The sequence below is a fragment of the Cnephaeus nilssonii genome (assembly GCF_951640355.1).
Source record: "Cnephaeus nilssonii genome assembly, chromosome: 10".
In the NCBI taxonomy this organism is placed as follows: Eukaryota; Metazoa; Chordata; class Mammalia; order Chiroptera; family Vespertilionidae; genus Cnephaeus; species Cnephaeus nilssonii.
Genome location: NC_137081.1, coordinates 35108097 through 35124229, shown reverse-complemented (window position 1 = coordinate 35124229; position 16133 = coordinate 35108097). Strand labels below are relative to the sequence as shown.

The 16133-nt window shown below is 52.7% G+C and overlaps 1 protein-coding gene across 2 annotated transcripts in view; it reads right to left on the bottom strand.

Annotated features, from left to right (window-relative positions):
• The window catches only part of TWIST2 (twist family bHLH transcription factor 2), a 41613-nt gene extending 26236 nt beyond the window's left edge, over positions 1–15377 (bottom strand). The window contains exon 1 of one of the 2 annotated variants that reach the window (XM_079781806.1): positions 14721–15377. In XM_079781806.1, the coding sequence (XP_079637932.1) occupies positions 14760–15242 (483 nt within the window). In that variant the 5' untranslated portion in view covers positions 15243–15377 and the 3' untranslated portion in view covers positions 14721–14759. The remainder of the gene's footprint in view (positions 1–14720) is intronic. The other variant, XM_079781805.1, reaches the window with a different exon arrangement.
• Between the last annotated feature and the right edge of the window lie 756 nt (positions 15378–16133).

Sequence of the window (16133 nt, the reverse complement as noted above, 5' to 3'; positions counted from 1 at the left end):
CATGCCCAGGTGCCTAGCCAGGCCCCAGGCCCGCCTCTCGCTCCCTCCCCCTGGAGACGCCCTGTGGGTGTGGGGATCACTAACGCCCCGAGGCAGAGATCTCCAGGGCAGCGACAGGTCCTGCAGCAGGAGCTGGGCCCCTTCAGTCACAGAGGGCAGTTTTAGTTTTGGACAATCTGCTTTGGGCACAGACAGCCTGGGTTCAATTCCTGGCTCTGCCACTGTTCGCTGGAACCCTTAGCTGAGCTACCTCAGCCCTCAGGTTCCCCGTCGGGGAAATGGGACGACGAGCCCCTCCTGGGGCCCTTTTCGGGATTAAAATAACTCTCTTTGCCAAGTGCTGGGATTAGGGAAGGGTCGGCGTCCAGCTCAGCTGTCAGCACGCGGCATCTTCACTCGTCTTTGTTCCCCGTGCTCTCCCGGGCAGGGCGGCTCTGCCACTCCTTCTCTGCTCTTTGCCATGTGGAGGGGAGGGAGGAGGTCTTCACACCACTTCGCAGCCAGGCCCGGAGCGGGAGGCCGCCCACCCAGCCACCTGACCCTGCTCTCACCTCGGCTTCCCAGCGGCCTGTCAGAGCCCGTGCCCTTCCACGGATCCCCAGGCCCAGCCCTGCCACACGCCTCGCACTATTGGCCTTGAGGAGGGTCTTGAAGAGGGGAACCGCCAAGGACCCCCTTCTTTAGAGAGCAGGAGCTCAGAGAAGGGACACTGCTTATGGGGTTGTGCCTGACAGACATCCTGAGGGTGTGGCTTTCAGGATGTGGGACAGTGCTCTGCATGTACCCATGAAGGCCAAGCAGGTGGGCCCAGGGCAGGTGGGCCCAGGGCAGGTGGGCTCAGGGCAGGTGGGCCCAGGGCAGGTGGACCCCAGAGCAGGGTGGACCTTGGGGCAGGGTGGACGCTGGCCCAACATCTCTGCAGAGCGGCCAAGGCCTGCCCTCCAACCCCAACCTCTCGGCCCTGCTCTGCCCAGCGGGCACCAGCCTCTCTGCCCTGGTCCCACCTGGTCTTGATCCAGCCGGTCCCGACCGCCTGCGCCCAGGCTGGCCCTCAGGAGCTGGGAGCTGCCTCCTCCAGGAGTCCTGGCGTCCCATGAAAGCCTCCCTGCTCTGTTTGTTTGCAGCCAGAAGACAAAAGCCGTGGCTCTGAGTCACTGTGCTCCCCGGGCTGAATCATGCAGGAGGCCCACTCGGGGACTAACCCGGCCTTCACCTCATGGTTGCTGTCTCTGCAGCAAAAGGCAGCTGTGGCCGGGACGGAGGATGAACGCTCAGCTCGGTGCCGGGGAAGGTACGGGCCCAGGCCTTCCCTCCCGGAAACCCCGGCCGCTTCCCCGCCCTGATGGAGCCTGACAAACACCTCAGTCCTCTCCCTGAAAAGGACTGGTCATCCGGCCAGCGTGGTCCCAGAGCGTGCCAGAAGAGCACAGCAAGTGCAGCCAGGGTGTGAAAGAAGGCAGGCCCAGTGCAAATCACATGCCCGAGAATCTGAAGAAGCGAGACGGGAGCCTGGGTTCTGCCTGGAGACACAGGGAGGTGGGTCCCGAGAGGTGCAGGTGTGATTCAGACGTTATAGGAGGAGAGGGGCCAGGTTCTGGAGACCTGACCGCGGGGTCAGGAGGGGTCATCTCCACCTTCAGTCCTGAACCCTCCGTTCATCCCGGGAGGCCAGAGTTAGGAAGTAGGGATTTTCATTTGTTCCCAGTGACTGGTGCATATGAACCCCTCCCAAGGCTGGGGGGGGGGGTCTTCCTGTGCCCCTGCCCCCCTCCCCCCCTCCTGCCCTCCTGCCCTGTGAGGAGGGGTAGAGGAAGAGTTAGTGAGTTCACTGCGCTTCCACCGATGGGAAATGGTTCACACTGAAGAATATGTAACCCTGAATACATGGAGAAGAACAAGGAAATGAGACAAACGAGGACGCGGGGACGGAGGGCAGGGCGAGCGCATGGGAGGAAGATGAGTCCTGTAACCAAGGCCGTGTGCAGAGGCCAGCCCGTGGGTCCCTGAGGGAGCCAGGCCGCCCGGTGCCACGTTCTGGAAGAACACGTTGAATTTCCCTGACATCCGAGGCGCGGCATGTAAATGAAGCAGGGCCTTCAGTGTGGGCTGCAGGAGACACAGGCTGTATTCTGTAAGGCTCGTTCTTGTATGACTTCAGTCGGAACCAAAGGCCTCCCACAGGAGAAAGGTCCCGGGAAGGCATCTCTCTGAGGTGGGGGTGGGGTGGGAGAGGCAAAAGCACTCGCTGATCCACTGGGAGGGACTGGGTTGGGGAGGTTTGGGGGCAGAGGGAGCCACAGTGGAGAGGAAGGGATGGCTGGGATGTGACTCCCACTCTTTCTTTAAAAAGCACTGGTTTGTTTTCTCAAATTTCAAAAGCCATGCCAGGCATTTGCAGAAAATTTGGAAAAGAAAGAAAAGCAATAAGACCAATACGAAGGAAAGGAAGATCTTTCCTTGACATTTTGGTCTAGAGCAGCGATTTTCAGCCAGTGTGCTGCAGGAATGTTTAGGACAGCAGTACCTGCCTCTTTAGCCAGGGACCCAGACCCCTTTTCCCGTAGGCTGTCAAACAAAACGATGACAACAGCCTAGGCAACCGTAGCTGTCCGGTGTGAATGAGTCCAAAGTATACCTTCTTTTTATGGGATCAGCAAAAAATGTATTTCTTGGTGTGTCGCAGAATTCAGTAATTAGTTTGTGTGCCATGAGATGAAGAAGGGTGAAAATCGCTGACCTAGAGACTTCCCTCTCACCTCTCTGAGAGAAACACACGCGTGTGAGCGCACACTTGGAATTTTCAACCTGAGACCGTGTGATCTGCCCCCACGTAACCTTCCCCTTCATGTTATTAAATATTTGTTTATGATACAAATTTTGCTGACTGCATCGTGTCCCAGCATCTGGATAAACCACAATTTATTCAAGCAACTTCCCAGGACATCGCAGTAATATTAGCCCTCAAAGGGTGTGTCCTATTTTAAAATCTTTTCTTGTCTATCAGAATCTCTAAGGAAGAGATTCCTTCCTCAATCCCGGGGTTCATCTTCATACTTTTTCCAATTTAATAAGACATAGTGTCGTCCTGTTTTATTTTCAACTTCTTGGTTGTTGTTGAAGTTCAACACTTTTTATATATATTTATTGGCCAAATGAATGTCTTCTTTTGCAAGTCCATATTTTCCCTTATTTCTTGCGGTACAATTGCCTTTTTTCTTTTGAGTTTTGAAGGACTCTCTGTCTAGTTACAGTACTGATCCCCTATAAAACATCATAAATACTTCCTGGTTCCTGTAAAATTCTGATTATCAGACTCTTTTTTGGTATTTAGAAGCTTACAATTTTAATGTGGTGGGAATCCTTCTTTTTCTTTGACTTGGCGCTGTATGTTGGAAGGCCTCTAGGATCCAGAGCTGTGAAGTGACAGCAATAAATGACACAGCAGTTCCGGAATGTTCATCGGATTCTGTGGGACAGCATCCCGGGCGGCCCTCTACGTTCCAACCCTGTGGGGCCACACGCTGCAGTCGGTCCCCACCAGACGGGGCCATGGGACCTCGATGGGACAAAACCAAGGTGTCCGCTGACATCCACCAGGAAGCCTGCTTCCTATTGGTTCTGGCGGCAGATGTTTTAAGGGAGAAGGTGAGTGGGTGGCCATGGCGACACCCGTGCCCAGCCAGCTTCAGGGACTCTGAGAAGGATGGGGGTCGGTGGGAGGGGGCATGCGGTACACTCAAGGGTACCAGCTTTCTTCATGGCGCCTCGATGGCATTTCTGAAGCCAGCTGGACAGTCAAAGGACAGAGCTCCCCTGCTATTCACCCTGTCGTGACTGGTGTGCTGGCCGCAGGGTCCGGGCACGCGGCGGTGGGCACGAATGAGCCCCAGCGCGGTTACTAAGAAGCAGAGTGGCCAGGGAGGGGACAGTGTCCTGGGAAAGCGCGTGTGCTGAGCAGCACCCACGAACCCAAGTGTGTCGGCTCTGCCGCTGCCGGGAGGCTAGCGGCAATGACGAATGGGCCCCGAGACAAGACGTGTCTGACCTGCGGGGTGACCCAGCCTCTGGTCAGACCACGGCACAACTTGCCACAACCAGGGGAGTGGCGGCAACCAGCCTCTGTCTCCACCAGGAGCCTCTCGGCAGCTCTCGGGAGTCTGTCTCCCCTCCCGCCTCCCTAGCGGGTGTCTCTGCCGGGACCAGAGGACCGGGAATGGGGAGCAGCAGCAACCTCAGCCACTGGCCTCCCGGTCAGCTTCTGCGGGGTCTGTTCTGAGTTCTCCTGGGCCCTTCTGTCTGGATTCCTCAAGCCCAGCGCACGCTCTGGGTGGCTGTGAGGGTCCCACAGTGCTGACTTCTCGACGCCAGGAAGGTCATGGGCTTTAAAAAGAACGAGCTAAATCACGGCCCAGGACACACAGGCGAGGCACTGTCCTGCCCATCCCTCTAGGTGGGTCCTAGCACACAGGTGGCTCGGGAGGCAGGGGGAGGTGATGAGAGGAGGAGAGAACAAGAGCAAAGGAGAGAAAACCCTCCATGCGCCCTGCATGGTTTTGTGTCACCCTCTCCCTCTCTCTGGGGGCAGCACCCACAAGCACACTCACTGTGCGTGGCTCCAGTCCCAGCCCTCAGCAAAGCAGGACTGGAGAGAGCCCTGGAGCCAGAGCCCCACTTTCCAGGAATCACCCCTGGTGGGGGCGGCCGCCCTGGGGGATCTCTGTGCCTGGAACCAGCCTGGACGGGTCTGGCTCTGGGAGCCCACTGCTGGGCGTGATCGGCTCCTGGACCACCCCCACCAGATGCAGAGATGCAGAACCGTGGGGCACTCCGCCCCTGGCCCCGACCCCCGAAGTGCGAGAACTCAGTCCCACGGGAGGCTTCCAGAGGCGCCACGGACAGGCCCCCAGGATCGCCGGGGAGCAGAAGCCGCGTTACCCGAGTCGTCTGGGGAACTTGCTTTTTAATGAACACATTAGGAAATAGATTTCGAAAGGAAATGCTTTTACTCAGACACAACTAGACTAAATGAGAATCATCTGATAAGCATTGAATCATGTGGATAAACTGGATAACATCTGTGGAAAGTGGAGAAAAGTTGAAGGCTTATGATACCTCCTACGGTTACCAGAGAGGCCCCCGGGCTGAGTCATAGGATTTTTTTTTTTTTTTTGGTGGTAAAATACCCAAATATATAATTTATCATTTCAACTGTTTTAAAGTGCACAAGTCAGTGGAATTAAGTCTCACTGTTGTGCAAACTCCATCCCTACCTAGTTCCAGAGCCTTCTTCCGGCCCCGAGCAGAAATCCCACACCCGTTAGGCAGTCATGTCCCCGTCCCCGTCCCACTCCTTCCCCCACCCCAGGCCCGGGGCGACCACCAGTCCACTTTTGCCTGTTCCGGGTTTTTCATTTCAATGCAATCATACAATATTTGGTTTTTGTGTCTGACTTCCTCCACTTAGCGCGATGATTTCAAGGTTCCTCCTTGAATGAGCGTCGTCCTTCTGGTGGAGTAACAGTCCATCGCGCGGCGCCACCACGGTCTACGCGCCCATTCCTCCGCTGACGGGCATTCCTGGGGTCTGCCCTGTTGGCAACTGGGAGTAGTGAGGGTCCCAGTGCGGGAGCACATGCTTTCAATTCCGAGGGGCAGGGCCCTGCCCCCGGTGCTGAGGATTTTCCTGACTGGGGGGCTGTCCGAAACTCACGCGTCATTTTAGAGATCGATCGGTCCGTAAACCAGGGCCCAGAGAGGCTTGGCTTTGCCTAAGGCCGCACAGAATTAAAGGACTGAGAGGCAGAAAGTTTTGTCCACGCCATGGCCAACGTCCGTGGAGTCTTGCTTCGGAGAACGGATGCCCTGGACCCAAGACCACGGGTTCTGCCCAGCAGACTAACGGGGAGGCTGGCCCGCTCCTACAAAGGCAACAGCCTTTGGCTTCTGTCTAATTAAAATTTCCCAAAATAGACAAACGCTCCATCACACAGATGCTCATTACTAAGGGAAAGAATGACACATGGTTTATTCTGGAAACAATGACTTCAATAAGTTGCAAAATCCCTGGTGGAGAGTCCCAGCCACTGCACATGGTCACACGTGCGAGCGCTCTGCCTCCGTGGACCAGTGTTTTCCGGTGCGGAGGGTGGAGCAGCAGCGAGCACAGAGGGCGCCCCGGAGCCCGCACTGCCGCCAGCATCCAACTGCGCTCCTCACTTTCCCTCTCCTTCCTTCTGGTTAGAAAAAGTGAAATTATGTAATTAGCATTCAACTCTAGTTGCTGTAACGTTCAAACAACGTACACCACAGGCTGACTGTCCGAGAACTCGGTTCACAGACTCCCCACAGGGACACGCTTCTCGGGAACGAGCCGGAGAACAGGTTTGTCACCTGCGGAAGTAACATGCTATCACCGTTCACGCAGGAGGATGCTTTCCAGGATGGACACGTGGTCTCTGGCTCTCCGCAGAGCCCCGGGCTCATCTGTTTCCTCTGCAGACCCCACGGCGGGCGGGCTGGCCTTCTCCTGGAGGCCGGCTGTCTTCAGAGGAGCCAAAGCTTTGAAAGAGGAATCTGACGTAGGGTGATGTCTACAGCTACGAAATCCAGGAGGAGGAAATAAATGCTGAGTTATCACTTCCTTCCATTAACCTTGGCAAACGCTGAGACGCGCTGGGCTCACGCTCAGACATTCGGCAGCGTGACCTGAGGGCGGATCAGCGAGCAGCTCCAGGGCTGTCCACGCGGAGGTCCAAGAAGTATGAGGGCGTGGAGCACGCAGGGCCTTCCCTCTCGCTCCCCTCCACGGCCATCGGAGGTCCCTCCAGGTCACCCAGGGGCACTGAGCGCCCAGGCTAGCCCAGCACCCTTCTCCTGCAGCCCCCAGCACCCCGACCACCTGCTCTCAGGGCTCTGCCTTCTCTGGCACCTGAAGCACCTGGTGACTGTGGCAGGCCGGCAGGGGCACCTCTGGGGCTCCTCCGATGCCCCTTGCAGGGAAACTTGGGTGCCTGGGAAGAAACGAGAGGCGAAGGCACGGTGGGTCCTTGTCAAGTCCCCATGGCCCAGGTGACCGCCCGGCAGCAATGAGGTGGCCTGTTGGAATTTTTACAAAGTGCCGTTTTTCTGGGAAGGCAGGCAGGGCGCTTGTCCGGATAAGCCTCTGTCCTCCAGGTGTCTGAGGGGCCCGAGGGAGAGGCCATCCCTGTAACAGGTAGCAGAGGGAGGGACAGGCTGCCCTGTATGCCTGGGTCCCCTCAACTGCCCATTCCTTGTGAAACTCTCCACGCACCCCTTTTCCTGTCCACATCCTAGTTTTCTCTTTTACTTTGTCATTCCTGAGAAAATTGCCTTTTTCATGTTATAAATTGTAAATGATGGGTTAGTAGAGTCACTGGAGACACACAAGGAGATTACATTGATTGACAATGAAATTCTATGAAATGGTTCATTTGTGGAATGTAATAAAACAAAGATGGGTATAGCATAATAGCAATAGTTAAAACGAGCAGGTAAATGCATCATAGTCCATGGCTTTTGATTATTGTTTAATTAAAATAAAATCTCTACCCTCAAAAAAAAAAATAGTCTAAGCGAGAGTTTTGGAATTGGCAATAATTTAACACCCAGCAAAACAGCCTTAAGTTAATTTTGCCCTTAAAAGATCTCACTGTGTGACTCTCTGTTACACAATTACACCAGAGGGGCCTGGACACACCCGGAGTCCCCACACGAGCCACGTGGGGGTGGGTGATCCGAGCAGGTCATTTTGCACAAGAGAAATCATCACAAACAACACACCGGGTTTCCCAGGGCAGATACACCTTGGGGCACTTCTGTTCTAGTATCAGTGGAACGATTTTCTTAGAAAATAGTAACTAAGGATTCACCAAGCACGCATGTGGGGGCGCATCTATTCCCGAGCTGCCCAGAAATCCCAGAAATCCCAGAATTCCCAGAAATTTTGGGCTCCGAGAATCCTGATGGCATGTTACTCCCTGTGTGGTGGTGCTGGGATCAGATGCTGGGCTCTGTGTTCATTCTTTGTTACTCATTATAATGCGAAACTCTACATGGACTTTGGTTAACAATAACAACAAGAAGAAGAAGAAGAAGAAAAGACGAGAGCTCGGCGGGGGCAGGGAGGGGTGGCTGGAGAAGGAACACTCTCCAGACAGACACGGTGCACACAGGGTCAGATCCTGCTCTTTGAAGTCCCCTCCTTTTCACAGGTATCAGGAAACGGGGGAGGCAGGTGCTGGGTGCATTCTGAAACCTCATCAGGAACCAATATGGACGCAGCACGCAATTTGGAATGATGTCGATTCAGGGACGTCACTCTTCAATGAAGACGTTGTTCATCAGTCCCACCCAGTCAGGTGAACAGAGACATTCTTCCTCCGTTCCTTCCCCATGCAGAGGGGCTCGGGCATTCCCAAAGGCGTGACCAGTGCTTTACGTGTGTTACCGAGGCAATCTCATTAAAATAGGACTGTAAATTCACACACGCTTTCTGGAAGTGACCCGGTGAGGGCACAGATCTTGCTAACCCTGCGAGGCTGCTGGCCTGGCTACTGCTCCTCCAAGTTAAAGGCAGGGGCGGCAAGGACTAGGGCGCAGGCACCTTCGCACCCACAGGTCCGGAAAGGCACACAGAGCCCGAGGCTTTTCACTTCTGAGCCTTCTGCGCGCCTGCAAACCAACGCTACTGGAAGCACTGCGATTCACAGAAGGAAAGAGCAACTCGACGTTTGTCTCCAGATCTCGTGACTGAAGGCACACGCTGCCTGTGTGCACTGTGACTTACAGAACGTTCCGAGTGGAACACACAAAGAACCCGCGCGGCCGCCCGCCGAGTCCGGCTGTAAACCCGGGCCCGTGTTTTCCTTTAGGGAGTGTGTTTCTTTTACAAGCTGCCTCTCCTGGAGCCCCCACTTGCCTCTGAAGCAGGCAGAAAACTCTCAAGAAGAGAGGCATGCTCCCAGAGATTTAACAGAAAGGCTCCGGGCAGTTTACTTGTATAGCACAGAAAAGCAGCATTCACAACAAAAGTGTGGGCATCTGCTCTCCATGGGGAAGTCAATAAAGGCTCCCTATGCCGCCCCTCTACAAGCCAAAGGCCAGCCCTCCGTGTCCGGTCTGAGGTGCGCGGACGGGCACTTGGGAAGGGCTCTGGGGGCGACCACACCACAAACCTCAGCCATGCAGTTGGGGTCTGATGCTTGGTCACCATCAAAGGGTTAATAAAAACCAAGGTTTTTGCCCAGATCTTTCCCGTCAGTCACACACCAGACCTGCACAGCCAGAAAAACAAATGTGAGCTCACCATGGAATTAAACAGTGAGAACGACGAATCCAATGCCTAACATCACTGAATTTACAAGCCCCCCAAAAGATCCTGGTGGCTATTTTTTTTTTTTTTAGGCTGAATGTGAGTTAAAAGGAAGTGATATTTTCCAGAATAACTGAATTTGAAAACTGAAAGCTCTCTGGGTTCAACCCTGCCCTTCATTTAATTGACGGAGAAATTCTGACCTAAAGGAAGGAGGGTCGTGACTGATGTTAAAGGCATTGCTCTCAGGACTTGAGAAGTAAAATTACAATTCCACACGAAGCTTCGTGAGAAGCTAGTCATCGAACTCGTTCCCTGGTCAGATAACAGAGGCGTCACGATGAGAAACGGGGTGAACACCAAGCAGCCTCGATAGACAGCGCGCGCTCAGACCCCTCATGTACTTCCTTACACATAATCACAGGAGCATGCGATTCCAAGCAGCCGCGTTGCGGATAAAATAATATAGGTATTCCAAGCATGTAAAACACTGTTTTGATTCAAAATGACTCTATTTTCAACTAACCACTAAAAATGTCTCTCCCGTCAGAATAAAGTTACATGCTGGCTTTTCCAGTTTCTGATTCAAGTCTCCTTTCAACGTGACAACCGTTAGTAATCATTGGAGAAAAATCCCACTGTGCCTGGGTTTACCTCAGCACGAAAATCACACTGCTCTTCCGTCACATGTCCCTGCATCTCATTCCAGCACTAACATGAAATTAGGCACATTTAATACAACTAAATTGCATTCAGAGGTTTACTGCTGAACCAAATACAAAATATGTTCCCAGGACAAATATTAATTTAAAATAACCACGACTGAATTGAGGATTTGATCTTTCTCTTTTTCTCTCTCTCCTCCCTCCTTCTAACTGTGTGTGGCTCTGAATACTAAAACTTTAGAGTCTACACTGTGTAACAAATAATTTTTATGAATTGGTGCCTTTAACAGAGTGTGTGTCTGTGTGTGTGATGTAAGTCAATAGCTAAAAGCAAATGTGCCAGTTTCAGGTAAGTATTTCCTAACATTTCTTTGAAAAATATATTCTTTATTAGAATAGGAATAAATATTGATTGGTATTTTTCTCAGATTTCTGGAATTCTACTCTTTAAAGAATTACAAAGAAACACTTCTGATTGATTAAATATTGGAAATGTGTTGAGATTCCTCATGTTCTGAAAAGAAGAGTAATAATACAAATGACATCAGGAAAAAAGGGATATTTTCTCAAAGCGTATTTTTAGTCTATTACTCTGAGATAAGATATAGTAACTTGGTCATTTGAATATAGAAAAAATATTTAATCCTTGTGGAATAACTTTTTAAAATTTTTTTACTTGAGATGATTGCAGATTCGCATGAAGTTGTAAGAAATAATACAGAGAGATCCCGTCATCCTCATCACTCAGTTTCTCCAGGGCTAACACCTTGCAGCACTCCATCCAATGTCACAGCCAGGAGACTGACATTACACCATCTCCAGACCCTGTTCCACTTTCTCCAATTTTACATGCACCGTGTGTGTGTGTGTGTGTGTGTGTGTGTGTGTGTGTGTGTGTTCCTTCCCATACAATCCTATCACGTGCACAGCCTCAGGTGGCCACGTGGAACACCTTGTTAAGCAGTTTCTGTTTTTAGTATTTCATCTTGACTGCACCCCTGTCTATATCTCTTAGATGCTATTGCTTCTTTATGGCTTTCTGTTCCTTGGCTACAGTCACACGTTCATCTCATCTTGGAGTTTTATTGCCTCGTTCGTGAACTCTCTGCTGGTGCAGAGCTTTGTCTTTGGTTTGCCTTTTGCAGCACATTTATCCTTTCCCATGAAAAGACACAAATATAAACAGACATTCCAGCGTGCATTCATGGGTTTAAAGACACCAGTGAGAATAGATGAATATATACACGAAGCTTAAAAACTGTCATAAAAGTTCAGCCTTTAAAATTGGCTTATTAAAATATTTGTTTTTTTAAACCCAGCTTTAAACTAAAACTATGAGTTATAGTGCTCGGCTCACAGAGTTTACTTTATGAGCTTCTTGCCAGGCAAAAGGAATCCGGCATCAGTGCCGTCTGTCCAGAATACAGTGAAGTGGGGATGATGAAAACTCAGTTTTTTCAGGCTCAAGACTTGTCTGAAAATATGCAGCTTTTAGTAAAGCTCAATACAGGACTATATTTCAATGGACCTCAAACAGCCACCCTCCAGCCCCTACTCTGGCCCGATGGATCGCCAGACTTTCTACTGACATTCAAAGGAACAATAGCCACATGACTGAGGTCAACTCCCTACACTGGATCTTACCGATGGGTATTTTATAAGGAAACGTCGTGTATAATTCAGGTAGTTCAGTCTTTCATTCTGCTTCCTCTGACCAATCAAAAGCTCTACTGAAATTCTGCATTTCCGTTCTCCACGAGGAATTCATTTTCTTTTGAAACCAGCTAGTAATCCAATTATAGCAGTTAGCAAACACCTCCAAGAAGTGAATTTACAGAAGGGAGGAAAAGGCTTACGCATACTGGATACTGAGAGGGTCGTACTCTGCCCTCCAAAGTAACTACCACTTCTCAGAGAAAAGCTAGTTTGTTGAGTATGGTAACCCACTAGAAATCTGCACATACTTTGCAGAACTTAGAGAAGATGTTTTCTTTAACCACAAAACAGAACAAAAGGGGCCATGTCCGATAAGTAATCGTCACCTCCCTACACCCTCCATACCAGGCGCCTCGGACCCTGCTCCTGAAGTGCAGGCATTTAATGAAAATACTGAAAACTCCTTTGAGAGTTTTCCATTAGATGAACCCAGCTGATTGCCCAAAGACACCTGATTTATTGTCTGTCTGTGTTTTTAAATGCCAGGCCAAAGAAGAAAGTCAGGGTAAATATCAGCACCAGCCGTACGACTTCCTGTGTCTCTCTTTATATCAAGGGGCAATTTAGACTTTTTATCGTTGCTGCTGTTCACACAGACACAGCTTTTTAAATATATATATGTATATATATATATATATATATATATATATATATATATACATACACACACACACATACACACACACATACACACACACATATGGAGAAAACATCTCACATTAGAAATTAAAATCACATACCATTTCCTGAAAGTCTAGAAATTCTTTGGTGATACATATAACTAGTGTTTCTTTAAAATGTTACAGGTAAATAACAAACGGCATTTAGCAACATCTTCAGGAAATCAAACCAAGGGTGATTGCATTTATTCTCATAGAGACTAATGGGTTCAAAGCAAAAATAAGACTAAGTTTTTGCTTAAAATGCCCGGCAAGCAAACACAAGGTGTGCCCAGATCATTCCTACTTCAAGAACACCCGTACGCCCCCTCTTCTCGGGCAGGGTGGGTATCTATCTACTTGAAGAAACTGGTCAATTAGATTCAATTTCATAAAAATATAAATAAATGGGCCCCATAGAGATCATTTGCCCTCCAGCTCAATGTGTTATCTGTTACATTTTTAAGGATTTTTTTTTCCCAAACAAACTCTTAGCACTTATCATTTACTGATTAAAAGTACTGCCTTTTATTTTTATATAATCTTTCATCGTGATCTATGTCAGTGTTAGGAATGCAGTTATTTTGTAATGAATCTTAAATGACCCTACTAAATTCTGCATCGAGGTATATCTCCTGGTATTTGTTTTTAATAATTTTCTGGAGGAGAATCTTAACGAAAATCCTGTTGGCATTTTCCTTAAACAAAGCTATGTGTGTATATTTTTAAAAGATGACATTCCTCATCTGTTTGTTCTTATTTCATCTGTGCTATAAACTATGGATGGTCTAAAGGGTAAATGGAATTGACTAATGGGAGCTCATAATTTAGGCAGCAAAACCCAGAATTAATGTATTGTCCCACTGCAGCATTTCAGTACTCAGCCAATCCAAACCCTCTTTCCCAGAGAAATATGTGATTGAGACACTTTCCATCTGCTTTTGACAAAGATAGGAGCAGTTTCCCATAAGTTATTCTCTGCTGAAATTCGTTGTTAAAGACCTATAAACCGATCATTACTTTCGAGGGCTATATCATCAGAATTCTCGGTGGCACAGAAATAAAACACACAAAATAAAATCCAACTGAGCTATATCAGCTTTTCGTGGGCACAACAAACACATTTGCAGATATTACAGAACCACATAAAAAAGAAATAGATCTGTTTGGGAGAGTGGGCGGCTGCTCGCTCCTGGGTGATCTAAATTCCTTCTGTGCGAAGCAGAGACTTTTATAAGAAAACATTGCAAGGTGAGCAAGAAACTAAACATACAGAGTAGGAAGGATTTTTTTAACACCCCCCCCCCCCAAATAAATCCTGCACCCCTCCATGGCCCGCGGGAGCCATAGCCCGGAGTCCTCTGGAAAGGCGGCGCCTCCGCGATTAGAGCTCGTCTGAAGGGACTTCCAAGGTGTCTGGTGAAAAGGCGCCGGGCGGCCCCTGAACACTCTTCCAGGGGAAGCCGACCTCCGGGGCTCTGGGCAGCTGCGTCCCCTTTACCTGCTCCCGCGGGACCGACCCGCACCGGCCCTCCCTCCCCTCAAACCTGTTTCCCTGCCAGGACCCCCGGGCGCTTCCTCGCAGGCTGGACGCGGGGAAGCGGCAAGGGCAGAGCCCCCTCCCAGACGGACCAGGTTCAAGGCTGGGAACAGAGGCTCCCAGCTCCGAGCCCGCTCCACCTGCCCGCGGGGAGCCGGGTTCCCAGCAGCGGTGTCTGTCCCGGCCCCCGCGCTTCGATCTGCGCGCATCAGCCTCGGCCCATCCTCCGCACTCCCCACGCCAGGCCATCCCGGCTCCTGGGCTGCTCCGGCCGCGGAGCCCCCAGCATGGGGCAGTGCCCTCCAGCCCTCTCCAGGCAAACCTGGGGGCCCAGGTTGCGCACCCCGGCGCCCACCGGACCCGCCGACCGCAGAACAGGACTGCCAGGGAGAATTGGGTGTTCGCTTCCCAAGAAGAGCGAGAAGCCACCACCCTGCACGACCGCCACCACCAGGAGGGACCCAAAGGGCAGCGGGTCCCCACCTCTCTGCCCCTGGCCGCCCCGGGCGGTTCTTCTGATGCTCACTCCCCCCAAAGTCACCCACAGACCCCACGACACCAAGAATGGAAAATGCCACCGTTGCCAGTCTGCCCTTATCTGATTGACACCCTACAAGGAAGTTTGTAAAAGGCCCCAGGGCGCCCCTGGGAGATGGGAGCTTTCCAACCGACCCCCATCTGTTGCTAGGAGGAAAAGTGCTCCCCATCGCGCCTCCGGGTCCAGCCCGGCCTCCGAGAGAAGGGATGCGCGGGGTCACGCCATCCGCCCCCCGCGGTGGAGGGCGCCCAACGCAAGCGCAGCACCTCACCTACCCTGGCGCGCCGGTCCGGACGTGGGTGGCGCGGCGCTAGTGGGAGGCGGACATGGACCACGCGCCCTCCATGCGCCACACGGAGAAGGCGTAGCTGAGGCGTTCGTGGGCCACGTAGCTGCAGCTGGTCATCTTATTGTCCATCTCGTCGCTCTGCAGGACCTGGTAGAGGAAGTCTATGTACCTGGCGGCCAGCTTCAGCGTCTGGATCTTGCTGAGCTTGTCCGAGGGCAGCGTGGGGATGATCTTGCGCAGCGCGGCGAAGGCCTCGTTGAGCGACTGGGTGCGCTGGCGCTCGCGCACGTTGGCCAGGATGCGCTGACTCTGCAGCTCCTCGAAGGACTGCGCGCTCGGGCTGCCCTTCTTGCCGCGCTTGCCGGGGGTCGGGCTGCCATCTTCGCTGGACTTCTTGCTGTAGCGCCGCTTCCGGCCGAAGCGCTTGGGCTGCCGCTCGAGCTCCTCCTCGCTGGTGCCCAGGCTGTCCACGGGGGACACGGGCGAGCTGGAGCCCTCCTCCATGGCGCCCGCCCAGCGCGCGTGGGGCTGGGGGCGCCGGGCGCCGAGCGCGCGCCGCTGGCCAAGCCCGCGGTCGCCGAGCACACGCTCTCGGAGTTTCTGATTTCAAGGCCGGCTTGTGCAAAACCGAGGTCTCCGGGAGAGGAAGTTATTCTAACTTTTTTGGAAACTCTAGCCGGGCTGGGTTGCTAAATAGTTGTCAGGAGCAAAGGCGGCGCGCTGATTGGCCGCCGCGGCCAGGGGCCGGACAAGTTCTGGGCCTTCGCCGACCGCCCCCGCCCCCCCGGCGCGGCACTTTCAGTTTTGCCTCCCCCTTCGGCCCTGACCGCGGCGGGCACCCCGGAGGCCGGCCTTCGCCGCGCCGCCCGCACCTCCACCCGGGCTCTGGCCACTCTCCGGCTGCCCACGCCCTGGGCTCAGCCGACCTGGCTTTGTCAGCTCCTTAACGTGGAGATCAGGCCCGCTGGGCGGCGGGATCTCTCCCGGGGCGCGAGGGGCACCGGTGGCGAGTCTTACCCTCGATGCGCGCCCAGTAGGTGAGGACTGGGCGGGGAGTCTCCGGGGCGCCCGGGCCTGTGGGCGCCTTGGCTACCCCTGGGCGTGCAGCGAGCACTCGGGGTGGCCTGTACGTTCGGCCTGAGGCTGGGGACCAGCATGGGCAGGGGTCCCGGCGCCTCCGGCTAAGGGACATTCGGGCGCCCTTGGAGATGCCGCTCCCCACCCACGCACCTTGGAGGACCTCTGCAGTCGCCGACCGCTCTGCGCAGACCTTGCGGGAAGGGGAAACCGGTTCTCAGCCCAACTTGTTGGGGAGCCGTGGCTCCGACCCCTTCGCACACCCTCCTCCTAAGTGCCCTAAAACTTCAGCGCCACAGCGAGCCTCTGCGGGAGGCG